At 38.4% G+C, this 24,135-nt stretch overlaps 1 protein-coding gene and 1 non-coding gene across 3 annotated transcripts in view; both read left to right on the top strand.

The window, feature by feature from the left end:
* The first annotated feature begins 2,900 nt into the window (after positions 1-2,900).
* Positions 2,901-24,135, top strand: part of IPO11 (importin 11) — a 230,444-nt gene continuing 209,209 nt past the window's right edge. For both annotated transcript variants that reach the window (XM_008527674.2, XM_008527675.2), the window contains exons 1-3: positions 2,901-3,252; positions 18,879-19,022; positions 22,016-22,116. In XM_008527674.2, the coding sequence (XP_008525896.1) occupies positions 18,885-19,022; positions 22,016-22,116 (239 nt within the window). In that variant the 5' untranslated portion in view covers positions 2,901-3,252; positions 18,879-18,884. The remainder of the gene's footprint in view (positions 3,253-18,878; positions 19,023-22,015; positions 22,117-24,135) is intronic.
* LOC139078001 (U6 spliceosomal RNA) lies at positions 22,222-22,328 on the top strand. Its single transcript, XR_011530663.1, has one exon. It is a non-coding gene; the product is annotated as a U6 spliceosomal RNA (small nuclear RNA).

Here is a 24,135-nt window from a genome sequence, read left to right as displayed (position 1 = left end):
CATGGGCAGATCAATTAGTTCCTCAAAGACTTATTTTCCTAACCTGGTAGGTAGCTAATGAGTTAATCTATACTCATCTAATGAGCTATATTATAATATAGAGCTGCCCAAGACGCAATCTTACACAACTTGTAATCTTAAATGAAATGCAGCAAGCCTGTGACTTGAGAGCAAGTATTAGTTTTCTATTGCTGCTGTAAAAATTACTGCAAATGGTAGCTTAAAACAAAACAAATTTGTTGTCTTAGAGTTCTGAAGGTCAGAAGTCTAAAATCATCTGCAGGACTGGGTTTCCTTCAGAGGCTTCCAGATTCTCTAGGCTGCCTGTGTTCCTTGACTCATGGCCCCACATCACTCTGACCTGTGCTCTCATTGTCACCTCTTCTCTCTCTCTGACATGCCTGCCTCCCTCCTATAAAGACCCTTGTGATTACATTGGGTCCACAGGATAATCCAAGATAATCTCCCCATCTCAAGATACTTAATTTAATCATATCAGCAAAGTCCTTTTTGCCATGAAAAGTAATCTATTCCCAGGTTTCAGGGATTAGGATGTGGGTATCTTTTATTCTTCCTACCAGATAGCATATATCTATATTTGAGTCTGTGCTCTTCCACTTAAGAATTGGAATTTGGACAAATGAGTTATTTCCTATGAGCATCATCTTCTAATCCATAAAATGAGGGAAAGAATACTCTCCATATAGGGTAGTGATGAGAATTAATAAAATAACTTATATGAAATGGCAGGCACTTAAAAACACTTAGAACAGTAACTGGCACACAGGACTTATTTAGTAGAAGTTAGTTATCATAACACAATTATTGAGGTAAAATGAGTTGCATTGTTACATTTATTTGTTTCTTGGAACCTACTTGAGACTGAGGAAAGCCAATGTTTCTTTAATTTAGCATTTGCTTCCTCAACTTTCTGTTTCTCTTTTCAGTTCTCAATCGTTTTTGGGGGGAAAGCACTGAATTTATATTTAGATTTCAAATATATTGTGAACAGACCCAATGACGATATAATTTAAATTAATTCCAATATTTGTTTTCCTTTTTCTCCAAAGAACCTGAGAATATGAGAATATAGCAATGAAACACGGTGACATGAGGTTAATTTATGTTGTAAATAATCTCCAGCAGTAAATATGTGCTTTGCATATAGTATAGGACTAGATTTTACATTCATGGTAGCTGAAGCTAAGACCTCCAAGGGCATCTTTATTTGGGGTCCTGAAATTGTAGGCAAAATTTGTGTATGTGCATTTTTCTAAGTTACAGCTTTCCTTAGGTTTACAGAGGATCCATTATCTCAAATATAAAAGATCTGTTTTTATAAACCAATTTCTTCATTTTAATTCAAATTAGGTAAATTTTTTTCTTTATTGCACATTTCTTATAGCCTTGTTACTCAGTGTGTGATCTATGGACCAGCAGCATTGGCATTAACTGGAAACTCCTTTGAAATGAAGAATCTCAGGCCCGACCTCAGACCAACTGAATCAGGATCCATATTTTAAAAAGATCCCTGTGCGATTCTCTGCACACTTAAAATTTGAAAAGCATTACCTTTCAGTAAAATCAGAAGGTACAATCAAGCCAAAAAGAAAAAAAAAAAAAAATGCCCACAATACTATACCATAGGGACAAATCCTGTTAACATTTTGGCATATATTTATTTCCCAAACTGAGACCATCCTGAACACATTATTTTGTAACACACTTTTCCCAATGCATAGTGAATGTGTTAACGTGTCTACAAATACATGGCAGCATAATTATTACATTTGTATTTTATTATATATGCATGTATCATGATTTAATCATTCATTCTTGGTGGTCATTTAGGTAATTTTTATATTTTTACTTTTAAAAACAGCCCTTGTGTAACGAACATCTTTGTAATGCAGGGCTTACGATTGCCTGGTTTAAATCCCAACACTGCCACTTACTAGCTGTGTGACCTTAGGCAGGTTACTTGACTTCTCCGTGCTTCAGTTTCTTTGTAAAATGGGCATAATAAAAAGCACCTCAGAGTTCGAGGATTAAAATACACGATTCATGTAAAGATCTTAGAACTTTATCTGGCACATTCTAAATGCTCAATAAATGTTATCTATTATTATTAATCTTTATGAACATTCAACTATTTCCTTACAACTTCTCTTTCTAAAGATAAAAAACTTAGGGCACTAAGCTAGCTAGTAGGAGAAGTAAGTGATAACTGGATTTATTTCCCTTTTAATCTTTCCACCTTTGCTGTCCTTCTGGAGTAGAGCGCCCAGCAAGTTTAGGACCTTAAAGAAAGAAATCTGCGTAGGAGTAGGATTATTGCCTATCTGCGTCACCCTGGGAACCGCGGGGGGCTCGGGCTGTCCCAGTCCGCCCAGCAGCGGGAAGCACGGTGGCGGAGGAGTCGGGTGCGGGGAGGCAGGGACCCGGGGCCGGGGTGAGGAGGGCGTGGGGTGCCCGTTGTGGCTCAATTGCGGGCCAGGGTGGTGCATTTGCCCTTGGATAGGTGGTGCCAATTTTAAGAGAACGTGGTCGTCTTTAGTATAAAACCACCTTACAGTGTTACCGCACGCAACGCTGCCGCTAATAGCAATGCTGTGAAAGCTTTAATTAACCATTAAAACCTTGCTTGCCTTTAATGAACTAGTAAAGGAAATGACACATTTTCAGAGAGGACCTGCCTGCTGAGGTATGGCCGCCATATCAATACGGAAGTAGGATAATTTTAGTAACTCTTGTCTGCTGAGACTGAGCCGTAAAACAATGCAGTCTAGCAGCTGATATCTAGAATAGGGCAGGGAAAATGGTTCTCATTTAAGCTTCAACCAACCCAGGAGACAACCGGGCGAGGAGCAACGCGTACCTTTGCTTTCCAACGGTTACAGATCCCGCGGCGTAGAGGCTCCCCGCTGTCTACACTGCGCAAGCGCACTCTGCCGGTTTGGACGCCCGGCGCCTTCGATTTCGAAGAGGAAGCTCCTCCCTTCTCTTCCGCCGTTGTCCTATCGAATTCTCCCTGTGCCCGCTCCACGCGCTCTGGGAGTCCGTGACGCGAAATTCGTGCGTCCGCGTCGTCTGTAGGTGCGACGCTGAACATGGCGCGTTCCTAGAAGCCGCTTTCGGCATCAGTAGGCGGCGGCGTGTGGACTGGAAGCGTGCGGCGCGGGACGAAGCGACGCCGCTCGGTGTTGGGGAGTGGAAGCAGGAGAGCCGGGCTGTTCCGGACCGAGCCAAACGGTGAGGCCCGGGCCTGAGGGCTACGGAGGGCGCGCGAGTGGAAAGGAGGAGTGGGTCGGGCAGCGGGGAGCCGACAGGCGAGGCAAGAACGTTGGGCTCCCGGGAGCCGAGGGAGAGCAGGAGCGCGGCGAGGGCGGCCTGCGGGCTTGCCTATCTGCGTCACCCTGGGAACCGCGGGGGGCTCGGGCTGTCCCAGTCCGCCCAGCAGCGGGAAGCACGGTGGCGGAGGAGTCGGGTGCGGGTAGGCAGGGACCCGGGGCCGGGGTGAGGAGGGCGTGGGGTGCCCGTTGTGGCTCAATTGCGGGCCAGGGTGGTGCATTTGCCCTTGGATAGGTGGTGCCAATTTTAAGAGAACGTGGTCGTCTTTAGTATAAAACCACCTTACAGTGTTACCGCACGCAACGCTGCCGCTAATAGCAATGCTGTGAAAGCTTTAATTAACCATTAAAACCTTGCTTGCCTTTAATGAACTAGTAAAGGAAATGACACATTTTCAGAGAGGACCTGCCTGCTGAGGTATGGCCGCCAGTGCTCAAGCCCAGCGACTTGTGCAGTTTTATATTTGAGGGTATTTGTGATTCAGCAAAACTATTTTGAAGCTCATTGCGTTTGTCATTTTTCTTTATTCTTTGTGACATGGTGGTGAATGAGGGAAGTGTTATTATTTCAAAGTGACTTGACTGAATAGCCAGGACTGGTGAATTGCCTACTGGTGCCAAGATTGCAATGGACATAACCCAGTTTAAACGAGCTCACTTGTAGTGCAGTAGTGCCCTTGAGATTTGATTCTTCTTCAGGAGGGAGAAAGAAAGAGCAGTTTACAGCCATAATGGTTTTTTTCCCCTTAGATAGGGAGTTCAGTCCTCCATTTTCACGTTATTTTAAACTTCTTTATCAGTACACAGGCTTCAGGGTAAGGGCACAGTGACTCTACAATATAAAATATCCATTGCATGACAACTTTTCTTACATCTTTGGCACTGAGGAAGGTTTCTGTGAAATTAGAATGAAAATCTCTCTCTGTTGGTTGTGATAGGATTGTGGAGTTTTTTTCCCCTGTAACCTAGCACATGGAACAGTAGGAACAGTTTAATTATAGCAATGGTTTGTGGCAATATATTATAGCCCTGGGGCAGCTGGGCCATCTCTGCCCTAATTACATTTCCTAGAGCAGAAGAGAATTCTCACCACAAACGAATTTAGTTGTGGCCATACCACTGGAACTTCTAAACAAATACGTGAAGGTTTTTGGTAATTAATAGAAATATCATTAGATTTTGTGACATGGTGAATGTGTTTGCATTCAGGGCCTAACCAGAATGCAAAAGAACCCTTATAGGCATGTGACTTAAAATATGCTGAAGATTTTCCCAGAGATAAATATGTGTTTTTGCAGAAATAAAAAATTTAGTATTTTGGGAAAGATAAATATATTTGATTAGGGGGATTTTAATCTTTGTGTTGTATGTATGTATATGTGTTTGTGTGTTTTGCATTTAATCTTGGGCTTCTTCTAATTTAGTGTTATTGATGGCAATATTATTCATCCCTTTCTTTTCCCATCTGCACCAAATGGGGCGTATCAGTTAATTTCAGGAGTGTTTTAGGGAATGGCAAGACACACTTGGTGGGGGTGTGAGTCTGGAGTATCTTTGTTTTTCTAAATATCAGGCTGGTTAGATAAGCCCCCAATTAAAAGCTTTGTAGAGCTTGGGCTGGATCACTGTTCTGCACCCTTGTTATTTGGAATGTGGTATACAGCATCACCTGAGAGTTTGTTAGAAATGCACAATCTCAGGCTTAACCCCAGACCTGCTGAATCAGAAACTGCATTTTAACAAGCTCTCTAGGTGATATGAATGTACACTAAAGCTTGAGATGCACTACCTTCGTTGGTAAAAGTTGAAGACCGAGGTCATGCACAAACCTGCATAAAAATTATAGCATCATTTATTTTAGCTTGAGGTGCTCTTATGCTGATTATTGAATCTGATTCATCTGGTTGAGGAACTAAGGCCCAGCAATGAAAAGTGACTTGTCATAAGGTCACACATATCTGGATTTATAACCCAGATTCTTACTCATTCCAGTGCCTTTCTTTTGCTAGTTACTGCCAGAGTTCACCGCAATAAAGTTGCACTAAAGCATTCATGAATGACAGCTAGGTATTCATTCAACAAACGTTTATTGAGTAATGGACAGGCAGCCCAATAATCCTGTGTGTCTCTAGTAACTATTCCTGTTTCCCATGGTGGTTGTTAACCCATCTCCTCCTCCCCTCTGTACTCTTTCCTGGATAATGTTGCCTTCTACTTCACAGAGGAAATGAGAGGCGTTGGTGGGAACTTCATTGCTTTTTGTCCTCTTTCACCTGCAAACGGGTCTGCCTCTATCTGTTCATCTCTCATTGTGCTCTGAGGTTTTTCTCCTTAGAAACAGTATTTTCTTGGTGTCTTAGTTTGCTAGGGCTGCCATAACAATCTGTCCTTTTACAGATGACCACCTTCTCTGCTTCTTGACATGGTCGTGCCTTTGTACACTGGAACCTCCGGTGTCTTTCTTGTTGGAACACTGTATTGGATGAGGGCCCCTTCTGGGTTGAAGGGTGAGCTATTTTAGATTGGGCAGTCAGGGAAGACCTATTTGATTAGTTGACAACTTGAGCACAGATTGGATTGAGGTTAAAAATCTAAAGGCAGGAGTTTTCAGTCAGAGGGAACAAATTCTACAAGAGAAGGACAAGATGCATTTTATGTATCTGTTCCACTGAAGATGGACAGCGTCTTGTCTCCAACCCTGTCTTACTGTAGATAACACCAAGATAAAAACCCTTATCCTTGTCTCCTCTTTGTCTGCCTGTGCAGGAGTTTCTTTGATTGTGGTACCAAGTGTGGAACTGTTGGGTCATAGGATATAACCTGATCATAGGATGTGCGCGTGTGCATACACGTGCGCACGCACGCACACACACACACACACAATTTCATTAAAGATGGCAAGATTGCTCTCCAAAGTGGTTATACCAGTGTATGCTCCTAGCAGCAGTGCATAAAGCTTTCTATTTCCGTGTGTTCTTGCCATCACTGAATATTTTCGGACCTTGTAATTTTTGCCAATCTAATGATTGTAAAGTAATATCTCAATGCTTTTTTAAGTTCCTGATAACCAGTCAGGTAGCATCTCTTCTGATATTTATTTACCATTCGGTGAATTGCCTATTTATATCCTTGGTCCAATTTTCTTTTGTATTGTTTTGTTGATTCACAGGAGTTCCTTGTATGGTCTATATAGTAATCCCTTGTCTGTTTTAGTCATTTAAAATTTCTTCTCCTAATCTTCACCTTGTTAATTTTGCCTATGGTATTTTCATTGACTCCATTAATTTTGGTCTTCAGTTTTGATGTAGTATAATTTATCAGGAAGATAAACTATAGTCTTGATGTTATATTTTGGTTCTCAAGTCTAAAGCTAAAGAAAATCCTACCAAGCTAGTTAATTTCACTTGGGAGTATCAATGGACAGCACTGCGATCAAGAGGAAAAATGTTGTAGTCAATAGAGAGTATTGGGTTGGAATAGGAGACTTGAATTCTAGGTTCCAGAAATGTCACTAATGAGTCTCTGACCTTAGAGGAAGTCTCAGTTTATCTCCTTAACCTCTTTGGGACACAGTTTCTTTTTTCTTTTTTTCTTTTTTTGGTGAGGAAGAGTGGCTCTGAGTTAACATCTGTTGCCAATCTTCCTCTTTTTGCTTGAAGAAGATTAGCCCTGAGCTAACATCTGTGCCACTCTTCCTCTATGGGACACAATTTCTTGATCAGTAAAACAAAATGCTTAAATTAGATGTACTTACTGTTGAGAGAACTGATATGGATGGCTCCAAGGTGATAGAAAAATTATTTTAGTGATTCAGAACATTTTAATGATAAAATGTAGGATAATTCCTAATTGTGGGGACATTACTGGGCATATAGCCTATACATGTTTTATAAGTGCTCTGACTCCTTAGGCTAACTCTCACAACAGGAATGAGCTTCTTCTAAGACAGAGTTACAGACGTTGTTGTCCTGGACCAGTAATTGGAAACTACCAATCAAAGATGTGTCTATTTGGAGAGGACCGATGATCCTTTAAGACTTAGCAAAAGGTTTTGACTAAACTTAAGTTTGATCAGTTATGGTTTATTAAGTTTAGGCTGTGCTATTACTCTGATTCAAAGAACAGTATCTTGGGGCCAGCCCGGTGGCACAGCGGTTAAGTTCGCACGTTCTGCTTCAGTGGCCCAGGGTTTGCTGGTTCGGATCCCGGGTGTGGACATGGCACCGCTTGGCAAACCATGCTGTGGTAGGTGTCCTACATATAAAGTGGAGGAAGATGGCACGGAAGTTAGCTTAGGGCCAGTCTTCCTCAGCAAAAAGAGGAGGATTGGTGGCAGATGTTAGCTCAGGGCTAATCTTCCTCAAAAAAAAAAAAAAAGAACAGTATCTTGCTGAAAATCAGGCTTACGGCTTTTCCTTCCTATTCTTTGTTTTACATCAGAGAAGCAAGTTTAAAACCAATAAACATAATTGTTGTTTCTTAGTAGCTTTTATACAGTTGTGTATTTTTTTGTTTCAGCTAAAAAGATGTCAAAGAGGGTGGTGGTGACGTTAGTTGGGGTCTCACCACTGGCACTACCTTGGTGGGGGTCACTATTGTTTAGGATAAGCTTAACTTTTCCTCTTAGGAGGTATTCAGTCATGGCGACTGTCGTGTAAACCAAACAGGCAAGAGACTTCTTGCAGTTTATCAACGCCATTTTACTAAAAACTCCCAGAGAGACACAAATACTCGAGTTTATTGGACAAGACTTCTCTCACAGCTGCCTCCTGGCACTGTATACTGCCTTCTTACATAGTATATAATTTACCCATTTATTTCTGTCTCCCTCCACTAGAATAAGTTCTCCATAAGGGCAGGGATTTTTTTGAGTTCATTGTTGTATCTCAAGTGCTTAGAATAATGTCTGGCATTTGTAAATGTTTGTTGAATGAATGTTTGTTGAATGAATATTTGTTGAATGAATGAATGTAGAAAAGTCTAATGATAAACCAAGTAAATATCAGAAAGCTGACTGAAGAGCACAGGATTAGAACAAAGGGTGTTGGATATTTCCAGTGAAAAGTATTGTTAAATCTTGTTGGCTTGATGAGCCTCATTTCAGTAGAGGAAGATACGGAAAGGACTGTCCATTCATTTATTCCTTCATTCATTTTTTTCAGCCATTCAGCATACTGTTTACTCTTGTAGTGTGTTTTGTAGATATTTCTCTCTTTACTGTGATATAATTCCTATTCTTCCAGATTGTTTCTTGACCTCCTTCTGTTTCACCTTTTCTAAGTCTGCCTTCCACTCTTAGAAATCACAATAACATTATTGCTTTGTTCAGTTCATCAAACATTTACTGAGCATTTGCTATATCCCTGGCACTCTGCTAGGTGCTGGCATATACAGATGAATAAGACACAACTCTTGCCTTTAAGCAGCTCATGATTTTATAGATGAGGCACAAGTTAACAAGGAGATAGATGTAATAGTAAAGTCTCTACTGTGTAGAACAGTAGCGTGGAGGAAGGAGCATTTTACCATGTGGTACAGCTAAAGATTTCCAGAGGAGGTGGTGGCAGCCATGACCCGCAACTGAAGTGATCTTTGTATCATGGTCCATTAGCTACCATTTTAAAAAACAGACACAAAAGTGGACAGAATTGTATAATGAACCCCCATCACCGAGCTTTAACAATTATCAGCTTGTGGTCAGTCTTATTTCATCCTACTTGCCCTCCAACTACATTGGTAGCATGATCCAGAAGCTTGGTCAGATTCAAGTTTAACTATTTTTTTGGCAAGCTGCCTTAACTAAAGATTTTTTTTTTTTTTAAGATTTTATTTTTTCCTTTTTCTCCACAAAGCCCCCCGGTACATAGTTGTATCTTCTTCGTTGTGGGTCCTTCTAGTTGTGGCATGTGGGATGCTGCCTCAGCGTGGTTTGATGAGCAGTGCCATGTCCGCGCCCAGGATTTGAACCAACGAAACACTGGGCCACCTGCAGCAGAGCACGAACTTAACCACTCGGCCACGAGGCCAGCCCCCTTAACTAAAGATTTTGCTTGCTCAAAATAATAAAATAACCCTTTCTTTAAGCTTTCTAATGTAGCTTCTTTATTTTGATTATCTTTAAACTCTTCCCCGGTCTTCACAGAAATTCATTTCTTTCTTATCTTTGACACGTTGTCTTTCTCTAGTTTGCTTTTGACTCCAGGCAGTTAAGCAGTTTTGTAATATTTCCTATTCATAATTTCCAAAGAATATGTTTTCTGCGTCCTGTTCTTCTTTTTGTAGCCTTGACCTATATTGGTCATGATTTGACTTGCAGGAATTTATCTTTGAAAAAATGACATCTTCCTTTTTATCCCTCTGTAGGAAATGCTCCAGTAACACATGGTAAATACTATATTGCTTATACATTTCACCAAAAGGCTACTCTCCATTCAAGTTTTTATTTGTCCAGTACCTGTTCTTCTAGGAGAAAAATTGGAGCTTTCAAGTTATTAATGTCACCTTCTCAATGGCTTGTATCTGGCTGTTCTTTTTCCTCTTTCTGAATATTTATCTTTCTCTTAAATGTGGAATACTGCAATGCTTTTCTAACTAGGTGATTTCATCCTCTCATATAACTCTGCTGATTCTTGTTCTACGGTTTCTTAGTCTCTTTTATGCAAAAACATTGCTTATGTTATTACATTTTCTTAAATTCTGTCATATTTACTTTGTGTGAAGTTCAAAACACATTCATGTTTTCATCACACATTTTGTTTTGGTGGAGAGTATTTTTAATGAGACAGTGCTGTAAGGAAGTTCTTTGGTTGTCATGTTTTGCCTCAAGGTGAGACTTTCATTTTTGGGTTTCGAATCCCATCTTTCTTTTCTTACATTATTCTTTAGACTCCCATTCATTTCTTTCCTTAAGGAGCTCTTTTCTCAGCGTTCTTTCCCCTACCTTCTTGAACCCTGAAAACTCTTGCTGTATTTCCAGGTGGTAGTTATGGCCAAGTGGTCAGTGAGAATTCCAATGTCCTTCTCTCTCTATCTTCCTTGAGGGGAAAAGGATGCTTGGAACATACTCTTTGGGATGTGGTACTTACTTCTTGCCAGCAGGTGGCACTGCAGACTACTCAGTTTATTTTTGTGGAAATGTTAATGGAGAGACTTAGAAGTGAAATGAAAGACATTACTGCTAAGAAATACAAATTTATCTCCCTTTTATGTGATAGAAGTGTACTGTATATAATATATGAAGCTTAAAGGAAAGTGAATAGTGAATTAGGATTTTTTTGTTTTTTCTCAGTGTTTTAAATTCTTGTCTATAAACACCGAATAGTAAGAATATTAAATGTTCTAGCCACGTTTTTCATTTCTTCAGTTACTTTTCCTTGTCTCTTTCTGACTTTGGCATTACATAGTCAAAGCACTTAATAAAAATAATAGCTCTGTTAAGGTATAGTGCACAGACCATACAGTTCACCCACTGAAAGTGTACAATTCCATAGTTTTTAGTATATTCAGAGTTGTGCAGCCATCACTACAATAAATTTTAGAACATTTTCATCACTCCATATTTTTCCCCAGTTCTCTTTTCATGGCTTGATAGATCATTTCTTTTTAGCACTGAATCATATTCTTTTGTTCGGATGTGCCACAGTTTATTTATCCATCACCTGGTCTTGGCTGCTTCCAAATTTTGGCAATTATGAATAAAGCTGCTATAGACATATGTGTGCAGGTTTTTGTGTAGAATGTAAGTTTTCCCCTCCTTTGGGTAAATACAAGGAGTGTGATTGCTGGATGGTAAAGTAAGAGTATGTTTAGTTTTGTGAGAAACCACTGGTCTTCCAAAGTAGCTGTACCATTTTGCATTTCCACCATCAATGTCTGAGAGTGCCTGTTGCTCCACATCCTTGCTGGCATTTGGTGTTCTCAGTGTTCTGGATTTTGACCATTCTAATAGGTGTGTAGTGGTAGCTCATTCTTCTAATTTGCATTTCTCTGATGATGTATGATGTGGAGCGTCTTTTCATATGCTTATTTGCCATCTGTTTATCTTCTTTGGGGAGGTGTCTGTTAAGGTCTTTGGCCTATTTTTTAATCCAGTTGTTTCTTTTAAAACTTTTTTTACTTCAGTAACATTGGTTTATAACATTGTATAAATTTCAGGTGTACATCGTAATGTATTTCGAATTCTGTGTAACTTACATACTGTTGAGTTTTAAGAGTTCTCTTAATATTTTGGATGACAGTCCATTATCAGATGTGTCTTTGCAAATATTTTTCTTCCATTCTGTGGCTTGTCTTATTTTCTTGACCTTGTCTTCTGCGGAGCAGAAGTTTTTAATTTTAACGAAGTCTAGCTTACTAGTTATTTTTTTCATGGATAATGTCTTTGGTGATGTACCTAAAAAGGCGTCACTGTACCCAAGTACAGTTTCTCCTGTGTGATCTTCTAGGCGTTTTATAGTTTTGTGTTTTACATTTAGGTCTATGATCCATTTCGACTTAGTTTTTGTGAAGGGTGTAAGGTCTGTGTTTGGGTTCATTTTTTTTGCACATGGATGTCTAAGAGACTGTTTTTGTTCTTTTGTGTTCCCTTTGCTCCTTTGTCAAAGATCAGTTGACTGTATTTATGGGAGTCTGTTTCTGGGCTCTCTAATCTTTTCCATTGTTCTGTTTATCTCTTCTTTCACCAATACTGCACTGTTTTGAGTACTGTAGTTTTATAGTGTCTCGAAGTGGGTGGTGTCTGTCCTCCCAGTTGTTCTTCTCCCTCAATATTGTGTTGGCTATTCTAAGTGTTTTGCCTCTCCATATAAACTTTAGAATCAGTTTGTTCATATTCGTAAAATGATGTGCTGGGGTTTTGATTGGAATTGCGTTGAATCTATAGATGAAGTTAGGAAGAAGTGACATCTTGACAGTATTGAGTCTTTCTATCCACGAACACAGAAAATCTATTTATTTAGTTGTTTGATTTTGTTCATCACTGTTTTGTAGTTTTCCTTGTACAAATCTTGTATATATTTTGTTAGATTTGTACCTAAGTGTTTCTTTTCTTTTTTGGTGCTAATGTAAATGGTATTGTGTTTTTAATTTGCAGTTCCACTTGTTTGTGTTGGTATACAGGAAAGTAATCTTGTGTCCTGCAACCTTGGTATAATCATTAATTAGTTTCAGGAGTTTTTTGGTTAGTTCTTTCTCATTTTCTACATAGATGATTATATCATCTGCGAACAAAGACAGATTTGTTTCTTCCTTCCTGATCTGTATACCTTTTATTTCCTTTTCTTGCCTTATTGCATTAGCAAGGACTTTCAGTGCCATGTTGGAAAGGAATGGTGAGAGGGGACATTCTTGCTTTGTATCTGATCTTAGTGGAAAAGCTTCGAGTTTCTCACCATTAAGTATGATGTTAGCTGTAGGGTTTTCTTTTTTCTTTTTGAGGAAGATTAGCCCTGAGCTAACGTCTGCCACCAACCCTCCTCTTTTTGCTGAGGAAGATTGGCCCTGAGCTAACATCTGTGTCTATCTCCCTCTGTTTTATATGTGAGACGCCTACCACAGCATGGCTTGATAAGCAGTGGGTAGGTCCACACTCAGGATCTGAACCTGCGAACCCTGGGCCTCTGAAGCAGAGTGTGTGAACTTAACTGCCACTCACCAGGCCGGCCCAGCTGTAGGTTTTTTGTAGGTGTTCTTTATCAGGTTGAGAAAGTTCCCCTCATCCTTTGCTTTTTAATTGGATTATCTTTCTATTATTGAGGTGTAAAAATTCTTTATATATTTTGTACATAAGTCCCTTATCAGATATATGATTTGCAAGTGTTTTCTCCCATTTTCTGGATTGTCTTTACTTTCTTGATGGTATTGTTTGGTAAAGTTTGAAGTTTTGAGTTTTAAGTTTGAATTTATCTACTTTTACTTTAGTTTCTTGTGCTTTTAGTATCGTATTTGAAAATGCCTTGCCTAGCCCAAGGTCATGAAGATTTCCTCCTAGATTTTCTTTTAAGAGTTTTATAGTGTTACTGCTTAACGTTTAGCTCTGTGATCTATTTTGAGTTGATTTTTGTGTATGGTGTAAGGAACAGGTTCAGCTGTTCTTTTGCATGTGATACCCAGTTGTTCCAGCACCATATGTTGAAAGACTATTTCTACGTTGAATTGACCTGGTACCATTGTCGAAAATCACTTGACTTTAGATGTAAGGGTTTGTTTCTGGACTTTGAAATGTTTCATTGATGTGTATATTCTTTTTTTTTTTAAAGATTTTATTTCTTTTCCTTTTTCTCCCCAAAGCCCCCCAGTACATAGTTGTATATTCTTAGTTGTGGGTCCTTCTAGTTGTGGCATATGGCGTGCTGCCTCAGCATGGCCTGATGAGCAGCACCATGTCCATGCCCAGGATTGGAACCTGTGAAACCCTGGGCCACTGCAGCAGAGCACGCGAGCTTAACCACTCAGCCACGGGGCTGGCCCCTATGTGTATATTTTTATGCCAGTGCCAACATTGTCTTGATTACCATAGTAAGTTTTGTAGTAAGTTTTGAAATCTGGAAGTGTTCATGAATTTCCCCTCTTTCTGTTATTGATTGTCATCAGAGGACGTATTTATATGATTTCAGTTCTTTAAGTTTGTCGAGGCTTGTTTTGTGGCTTAGCATATGATCCATCCCAGAGAATGTTTCATGTATACTTGAGAAGAATGTTTACTTGCCTTCTACTCTTGTTGAGTGGAATGTTCTGTAAATGTCTGTTAGATGTAGTTTGTGTATAATATTGTTCAAGACTTATATTTCCTTATTGATCTTCTTCCTAGTTGTTCTATCTGTTATTGAAAGTGGAGTATTGAAGTATCCAACTGTTACTGTTCCTAGTGTGGAACCTCTGCCTTTTGAGCAAGCTGGGGTGGGCGTGATTGAGGCCCGCTATACTTGGCCTGATGTGCTTGGCGTATAGTTTCTGCCTCGTGAGTGGTGCCTGGGTGGAAGAAGAGAGCCCTAGACTTCTTGGCTGGGCTTGCCTGGAATACAACTGCAACACAGCTGAGGTGGATGAGAAATGCTGGATTCCCGCCCCTCCTGGGGAGAAATTGTGGCCCTAAATTAGGAGCTGGGGTGAGCAGGAGCCCCATGTTCTTGGTTACATCTGCATGGAGTATAGCTTTTGTTACACCGTGGGGCAGGAGTGAGTTTGTAGCTCAAATGCCACAGATACTTGCTGTTCTTACCAAGATTTAGTAGTATTTCTTGCATGATTATTTCTCCATTCACTGTATCTCCTTAAACACACTTTCTAGAGACTTTAAATGGTTGCTTTTTATAATTTTTGCTAGTTATGCTTGCTTCACTGAGGAGAGGATATGTAGAACTCTTCATGCCACCATTCCAGAAGTATTCTCTCTCCTCTGTTTCTTTTAAAGTGGAAGTTGGATCTAGAGTCTTGTTTAGGTTAAGTCTGATCATTTTTGGTATTTCAGAGGTGAAGTTGTATCCTCCTTACTGCATCCCATCACGAGGCATGTAAGGTCGCGTTGTGCAGCTGTTGGTGATACTAAGTTTGCTCTTTCGGTTGAACTGGTGACGGACAGATCCCTTTATTTTAAAGGTTGGTTTATTTCTTCATTGTGTTTAACAGGTAATCTGTGGGATGATGCTTGGACACACTGGGAATCTTCTCTTCCCCAACAGCTGTTGTTTCAGTTAATGGTTTTAGCATCTGTTATTGATCCATGCCTGAATAAATTATTTCACTGAGGGAAACTTTTTTGATTTTCAAAATCTTTTTTCTTCAATCTTTGTTGTAATCTTTCTAAGTCAGCTCACTTACTCACTGCTCTAGCATTTAATAGTGGCATGGGGTTATTGTTGGCGTGGAATGTCCTAAAACTAAGGACCAACACAGGTAATGTAATAGTCTAAAGAAGATTGTTATGGCTGAAGTTAAAGTCCCTGCAGGTCTGAGAAGTCTGTTTGTTGGTGGCAGGCAGAGGTGCTGAATTTTCCCTTGTCTACTTGTTTCCTTTAATGAAAATTAGTAAGTTCCCGACTATAGGCACATCTGTATATCTTTGGGCTTTAGATTTTTCCAGAATTGGGAAAGTATCTTACAGACCAAGCCTAGAAAGTCCAGTTACTGGGTGTGAGTATTTTAGGCTTTTGGTCACATATTGCTAGGGTGTTTAGATTTTAATAGAATCAAAGTCTACTATAAATCCAGTAATGAATAAATTGAACGGACTGAATCGTGAAGTAGTGAGAAGGATGAAATGCCTGCCCTTTTATTTTCTTCTCCTTTCCTGTTATTGTTCTTAGGGAAAAAAAAGTGTGCATTTAGAGTGTGAATAATTCTCTTTTATAGTGTGGTTGAGACCTAAGAAAATACTCATAAGCAGTATTTCCTCTTATGGTTTTGGAACTGTGCAAATTAATGAAAATCAAAGTAACCTCAGTGTATACATTATTAATTGGAAAACTTAGCCAAATTTGATCTTGCTCTTTGCTTGGTTGTCTCAAGGGTCTTGGTAATTGATAAGGATACAGAAAGGCAAAGGATACATTGTTTTGACATAAGTTGAGGGTTTCTCTCACTGCACGTCAACCTCTATGCAGAGGAGCCAGCACAGCGCCTCTGCTGTGAGAGACTTGCTTCCCCGACCTTCAGGTGTACCTGGTGACGATCTCCGGAGGAGCCTGTCACTTCCTTTGGGAAATACCTTCAGCCAGTCCCACAAGTTAGTCAGTGTCTGTCTCTCTCTCCCCTACCTTCCACCTTGCCTCCCTTCCTTTCTCCTTTCTTCCTTCCCTCCCCCCTCCCCTTCTTCTTCTCCCTCCATCTTTCTCTATCACTCTTGGGTCTCTCCAGTTTTTTTGGAGTCTAGTTGTGTGTCTGCTTCACTACTAGGTGAAAATAACAGTAGCAATTCTATTATATTTCTGCATGCTAATTCCAAAAAAAGGGTATTAACGTTTGATTTTTCTATGTGTACCACGCTCCAAACTGACTACTAGTCAGTAGTCATCTATCTTTTATCTCAAATGAAATTTATTTCCACACTGTTAGATTTGAATGACTCAGTACATGCCCCCTTCCCCATTCTTTGTTCCCATTGCTGTTCTTTCAAGAAAACTTCTCAGATGAGTACTGTAAGAATATTTAGTACATAGAAAATGTGATCCTTCTAGATTTCTGATGGATTCAGGAATCTTTCTGACAGTTTCACCAGGAACCTGTTATGGGAGAGCATGGTGTGTTTGTAGGTGTTTGGCAGTAGGATGGTGTGGTGAGGCCGTTTTATGTTATATGGGATTCCAGAGCCCTGGATGTCAGGCCTCGCTCTGCCGTGTGTTAGTTTGCTACATGACCCCGGACGACTCTCTTGACAGCTTGTAAGTTCTTCCTCTGTAGAACAGTGATATTAGTTCACATGCCAGATTTGCTTTTTATAGGTTTGTTATGAGATCTTTAAAAAATTTAATATGCTTTAGTAGTGTGGTATTTTTAATAATCCACTATGTCTATCATTTCTGAATTATTTTTGATGCATTTAATCTGCAATTTAGGAACTAGTTGCTGCTTAAGCTTCTTTTATAAGTTAATTAGTACTTGGAAATCTTTCTAATAGAAGTTGTGAATGATGGTTTATTTCTCAGGCTTAAAAACCTTTTTACTCATTAGAAGAACCACTTATAATATTGTTTCTGTGGGAGAAATATACTCTAAGTTCCAACTAGTGTTCTAGAAACTTATTGTTCACAGTTTGTTTTAATGATGAGAATAGTTTTCTCTGCCTCAGTGTCCCCCAGAATTTGGGTGGAGAAAGAGACCCTTTCTGATTCTTACCATCCTAATAGCTGTCACAGTGCTTGGTGCAGAATTGGTTCTCCAGAAATACATGAACTGAGCTCTCCCTTCCAGACTGGTTGGGCTTCCTGGTAGCAAGAAACAAAAGGGGAGTACACAGTGATGTATGTCAGTTATTTCTCAGTAAAACTGAAAAAAAAAGCAAGGGAAAGGAGGGACAGAGTATCTACTTCTGGGGAGGACCTGGATGGAGCAGGGTGCTGGTGGGAGATAGAGATGGTCAACTCTCGCAGCTTCCATTAGAACAGGGAAATGGTGCGGGTAAGTGGGGCATGAAGATAAGAGTACATAGCCTTAAACATCGCTTTGCTGTGAAGGTCCAGAGAAGTGTGAAATGTGAAGGTACGTGTGTATGTGAGTGCTCTGCACAAACTTTGCTCTAGAGGAAAATTGCTCTGGCCATTGGCAGTAGTCAGTGATTTTTTTTTTTCAAGTAGTAGCCCCAAACAGGGATATGGCTTTTTTCTTTCTTTTTGCGGGGTGGGGTTTGGGTGGGAATGAGTTCTGGTAGAGCCTGTCTTTATTATATTTATGTTAATATATTCATATATTCCTGCTAACTTCCAGTGGGTTTTTTTGTACATGTGTAAAAGCTCAGACACTTTATTTTCCCCTGCAAAATTGTGCATGATTTGTTTCTGCCTATTTCTCCAAGTCATCTTGTACCATTTTCCCCTTTTCTCTTATTAAGTGTCTATCATACTGGCTGGCCTTCTTAAGTTTGTTTCTTATCTTAGGCCTTGTTGTCAGTTGTTTTCCCTGTCTGGAGCTCTGCATGGCTGGGTCTCTCTTGTCACTCATATCTCTTTGGTATCACTTTGGAGAAGCCTTCGTGGAACACCCAGTCTAAAGTAACACATTCACTTGCATTCGGATGATGTTAAATATCATCTTGTTTTCTTTATATCACCGATCTTTTCTTTTTTTAACAGATTTATCTTTTTCCAGTAGAATGTAAGCTGCATGAAGTCAGGGCCACTGTTTTGTTCTCTGCTGTATTCTCAGCAGTTGAGCAGTGGCTGGTACTCAGCAGGCTTTCAGCAATTTTGTTGACTAAATCAGTTAATTAGCTGCCACGTGGTTCATTGTGACGTAGTTTATTGGTCAAAAATGATCACTTTTCTTTTTTCAGTAAATATTTACTAAGCATATGTTGTTTATCTTGTTGGGCTTCTGGGATTACAGAGATGCCTTCAATGTTGATTCTGTTGCTCAAGGAAGGCAGTAATAGTGATTAAGACTGGTGGGTTTGGTGTTCGAGTCCAAGCACTGCCACTTAGTAAATTGTGACCTTGGCAAGGCGAGGTATCTAATCCTTTAGTTTTCTATCTATCACATGGAATTATTATTAGGAATAAATAAATGAATAAAGCACTTTGTGTTATGCTTGGCAATATATATATGGTAATATATATATATGGTAATATATGCTCGGATGTGGGCTCTTTAAAAAAACTTTTATTTTTATTTTAACTGGTTTGAAGTGAATTATGGGCATTTTAAGTAAGAGTATGGGTGGTACATAGAAAAGAGGGAAATTCAGCAGTAACCTGAAGGAGTGGGTAAATGATTGAGGTATAGGGGCAATTGAGAACATTGAAGCTTTTTCTCCGTTTATGTTACTGTTAATTTTTTATGTATAATGTACATTCGAGTATGTTAACTTCTCATTGCCAGGTTTCCATGGATCTCAATAGTGCCAGCACTGTTGTTCTTCAGGTCTTAACACAGGCCACCAGTCAGGATACTGCTGTGTTAAAGCCAGCTGAGGAGCAGTTGAAACAGTGGGAGACACAGCCAGGTTTCTATTCGGTGTTGCTGGTAAGTTGTTTTAAAGTAGTTCACTATTAGTTTTAATAAAATGAGATACCATTATTTTAATTGTTGCAGCTTTAATTGTTCTGCTTGTATTGGTGATTTACTTTAGTGAAACTGATCCAAGTGTTTGGTTGCCCTTGCCACTGCCATTTATTAATTCAGGGCTTGGTTCTTTGAGGGTGTTTAAGAAATATTTGATGGTGAATGAATAAATGACCGAGTTGGGTATTGGTAGTATCTGCTCGGAAGGCAGCACTACACTGATTTTTGGTTTTAGAATGTTAATGCTGAGCTCGAGACTCTAGGTAGTCCACTTTCATGTTTTGTTTCTATCCTTGCCCCAGTTCATTTCTGTTGGCAGAGTTGTTCAGGCCTCCCCACTGCAGCATCTGGCCAGCTCTGCCTTGCTCAGTGTGTTTCACTTTAAAAGGTTGTTTTCTTTTCCCAACTAAACTTTTCGTTTTCTTAACACATCTTTTCCTGAGTGTTATGGGAAATAGTATAATAATTTAATTAATATATGCTTTGACTAAACCTTCTGGGAGTTTAAAGCTTCTGGTTAGTTAATCAAAATTGTTTTCTCGGTGCCAGAATGAAAAGATATCTTTTTGATTGAGGACCTTCCTTACTCTTTTTTTCTTCTGAAAATTTGAGAACTCTGATTAGTGTTTGAGATGTAGTCTCTGACCAGGGCACTGAGGCTACCAATTAGAGCAGAAACTGATCCAGTATTTGTGACTGGGTTGCAAATTCAGAGCAAACTATTTACCATATCTTGTAAAATAGAAAATTATAGCCATTGACGTACATATTTTGGCTTCATGACTAAAAAGTTTGTTAGATTTAGGAAGATACTGTCATGACTATAAGGGAAATTAAATGTCTAGAGTCATTATTGATATTCTGAATGTACCTGAAAGTTAGCTGTTTGGCTCATAACGAAAAGGTAAAAAACAGATTAATTTTTAAAGATACTAAAGAAAATATTTTTGTTTAGGTAATCCTAGCATTATGTTTGTAAATTTTGGGCACGGTATAAATCTTTGGGAAATCTCTATGTTTCTTTACTCTTCGTATGCTTATTTAAATAAATATGTTCTGTAACTAGCCTTGTGTTTTTTCAGGCCAAAATATAAAACACTTTTAGAATTTCTTATTTTAGTTACTGCTGGACTTTAAAAAAACCAGTAGGCTTGCTTAACTATTGACTTTTTGTGTAATGTATGAATTATTAATAATGTTAAATGCCTAAAGCTTTTGTTTTTAATTCTACTGGCTATACTGTCTTCTTGGATGGATAGTAAAATTTCTTTTAGATGGAATAGATTAGAAAACTGCTAAGTTTAACTTAATTCTTCTTTTTACCCTGTACTCACTGTCTTGTCACATTTATTTTTTTTAGCCTTAGCTGTTCATTCAAGACTGGAGAGTCCTAAATTTATATGCCCAGTCTCAGGCTTGTGCTCTAGTCCTGTTATTCAGAATACTTATGGAATATTTCTACTTGGATTGACACCTGCAGCCTGACTTTTCGTGGTTTCCTAAGTATAGCTGAGACAGGCGGATATCCACCCAATTCCACAATATTCCCACATTACTTCCATTCATTCATTCATTTGCTCAACGGATATTTATGAAGTTTCTGCTATGCTGGACTCTGTGCTAGACTCCAGGCATAAGACATGACTCAATCTAGTGTGGAAGGTGGACCTGTAAAGTGTTAAAATCGAATGTGATTAATGTGGTAAGAGAAATCTCTTCTTTCTTTTGCAAAAGAAACCAAAAGAAGGACTCTGACTCAGTTGTCAGGGGTGTTAAGGAATAAGTGGGCATCACACAACTGTCTTTGTAATTTTTTTTGTACGTACATGATTTTCGAAAAATGGGATTATGGTATACATACCTGTTTTTAATACTTAACATATATATTTTTCTCCAGTAAAAAATACACTTTCCACATCATTATTTTTGGCTTTCAGGTTTTCCCACACGAGATTGTGTTTAATAGGTCAACTCTGGGGATTTGAGTTGTTTTTGGCCTGAGGTATAGTAGAATTTCAGTCGGTTAACATGTTCCTACATTTGTCCTGTGCACTCACTATTCTAAATAAGTTTTTTATAAAGAAATAAAGCACTTTAATTTTCAGTGTTTGTGATGTTTAAATTACAGTGTATTAGTTTTATTATTCTTTTATGTCCATATATATTTATAACTATTAGTTATAAATTTTTAGTAGCAATTTTAAAAAATTTTTTGATAAAAATTTTTAAAGGGCACAGAACAATTGTAACTTCTCCTTGATTATTAAGATCATGTTGCATAGTTTAGCTAGCACAGTCATTTTTATGTTCTCCCACTACTACGCAAAGTGAGATTGCCTGTATTTGGAATAGCACTGTGAATGAAATTTTTGAGTAATGGTTAATTTTGAATTGAAATTATTCACATCACATCTGCCTTTATATCACTTAAAAATGTTCTGCTATCCAACTTATTTGTAAGCATGATTGTTTTGATAAGGAGGATACTTTGAAATAGTTTATTTTATGTCATGTATTAATAACCTGGGGCTTTTGACTGCTTAGAATCTTTGAATCTATGCTGTGGTGGGTCTGGTTTTTCGTTTTTAATTTAGAAGGTGTTTATTTTAGTTTTGTATGTGTATGTAGGTTGTGATATATAATTACGTTTATTTGTTTCCAAGTTTTTTTATTGTGAAAATTTTCAAACATGCCTAAAAGTAGAATAGTATAATGAATCTTCACATATCCATTACTCAGCTTAAACAATTTTCATACTGCTGAGCAGGTGTACTCTTTTATATGAATTGTAGAGCTATAGATACTTAGAAAATAACTATGTGATATATGTAATGATAAAATTTAAATGAAACATTTAATTAAAAAAAAAATCTATCCATACTTTATTGTGGGTATATTAATTATACTTTTAACTTATTACGTGTTCATTCTAATACTGTGTTTTTTATTTACAGAATATTTTCACAAACCACACTCTGGATATAAATGTAAGGTGGCTCGCTGTGCTGTATTTTAAAAATGGAATTGATCGTTACTGGAGACGTGTAGCACCTCAGTAAGTTCCATTTTACTTTCCCCCCACAGTGTAATCCTTCCCAAATTCAGGGAGGTATAAGCATGTACCTGTTAATCTTCATTCTTTATGCGAAAGAAAGTGTTTGTGCTTGCTTCAGCAGCACATGTACTAAAATTGGACCAATACAGAGAAGATTAACATAGCCCCTGAGCTAGGATGACGTGTGAATTCATGAAGTGTTTGATATGTGAAAGAAAATAATACATTAACTACTGAAGAAGAAAAGTGTTCTACATAGTTAATTACAAATCAGTATCTATAGTATTGCTTTTCTCCATTAATTTTTTTATTTGGTGGGGGATGTGAATTTCTTGTTGACCTTCTGTTTTTAGGGATCTCTAATTTTTTGGGCACAAAACGCTGAGTAAATGAGTCATGTTGAAAAAAGCCTTTTTTTTTTTTTTCTTAAGAAGTATAAGGTTAGGATTTTGAAAAGAAGTCATTGAAAGGAAATCCCAGGTCATTTCTGAGCCACCTGGATGTTAATTCCCTTGGTCTTCTGCATAATTTCCTTTGTGGTGGGAATGGGGTAGTAGACATTTGTAATCTCATCAGATTGAGTTGTAACTGCTGTGTAGCTGGTTACATGAACAGATTTCTCTTGATAGTTAATTATATGTTATATAATTGATGGAAAAGCTACGTAGACATGGTCCTGGAATTTGTTTGTTAGAAAGTAGTGGACTTTGCTGAAGAGGTAACATAGTCTTTGTTCTCCAGTAGATGGCACTATTGCTCTTTATATTCTTGTAGTCATAGGGCCTTAAAAAAAAACTTGTCTAAGTACTTCAAAGTGCATATAAAATATGCTCTTGAATAATATTGGAAGCAACTATAATATTTTAAGGCTGTGCTTAGGATACTGTAGTAAGCAAAACCTTCTTATTTTAGAGTTAATTCATAATTTTGAGAGAAATGAAGTATTTCGTGATAAAAAGTTGTGTGTTATTGGGGCTGGCCCTGTGACCGAGTAGTTAAGTTTGCACGCTCCGCTTCGGCGGCCCAAGGTTTCACTGGTTCGGATCCTGGGCTCGGACGTGGCACCACTTGTCAGGCCATGCTGAGGCGGCGTCCCACATAGCACAACCAGGGGCACTCACAACTAGAATATACAACTGTGTACTGGGGGGCTTTGGGGAGAAGGAAAAGAAAAAGAAAAAGATTGGCAACAGATGTTAGCTCACCTGCCAATCTTTAAAAAAAAACAATTGTGTATTGGAAACAGTATAGCAGCGCAAACCTTTCTATTGCTATGTCCAATTAAATTTTAGATGTCTCCTAAAATTCATTTTGTTTTCTGGTTATATGAAGAATATGGTTAAGAATATAAATAACTATTTGGAAGGGAGAGTAAATTATGATTAATATTTTAGATTATGCTTTCACATAAGGAATTAGAAACTGGGATATAGTTTAAATTTAAAAAGTTAAGGGAGATCTCATATGGTATTAGGGAGCTAAATCCCAAGCTGTCTCTTTTAGTATATATTGAGGTACAAGCTAGAAAGGAGATGATTGTACTTAGGGAGCAAAGATGGTAATAATGGACTTAGAAAGGGAGCAAGGGGTGGAAGATTAGTAATCGAACTCATTTAAATTTAAGACACTTAAAAAGTCTGCTTCTTTGTGTTCCTGATGAACAATGAGTACCTTTTTCATATGCTTATTAGTTATTTGAATATCCTCTTTTGTGAAGGGCCTGCCATTGGCAAATTTTAAAGAAAAGGGTTATTTTATTGATTTGTGGCATTGATATCTTATGAATATGCAGTCATCCCTCGGTATCTGAGGGGGATGGATTCCAGGACCCCTTGCAGATTCCAAAATCCTTGGATGCTCAAGTCCCGTATATAAAATGGTATAATATTTGCATATAACCTAGGTACATCCTCCTGCATACTTTAAATCATCTCTAGATTACTTATAATACCTAATACAATGTAAATGCTATGTAAATAGTTGTTATACTTTATTGTTTAGGGAATAATGACAAGAAAA

The sequence above is a fragment of the Equus przewalskii genome, chromosome 20 (genome assembly GCF_037783145.1).
Source record: "Equus przewalskii isolate Varuska chromosome 20, EquPr2, whole genome shotgun sequence".
NCBI lineage: Eukaryota > Metazoa > Chordata > Mammalia > Perissodactyla > Equidae > Equus > Equus przewalskii.
The sequence above is the reverse complement of the archived record's forward strand: the minus strand, read 5'-3'. Positions and strand labels throughout refer to the sequence as shown.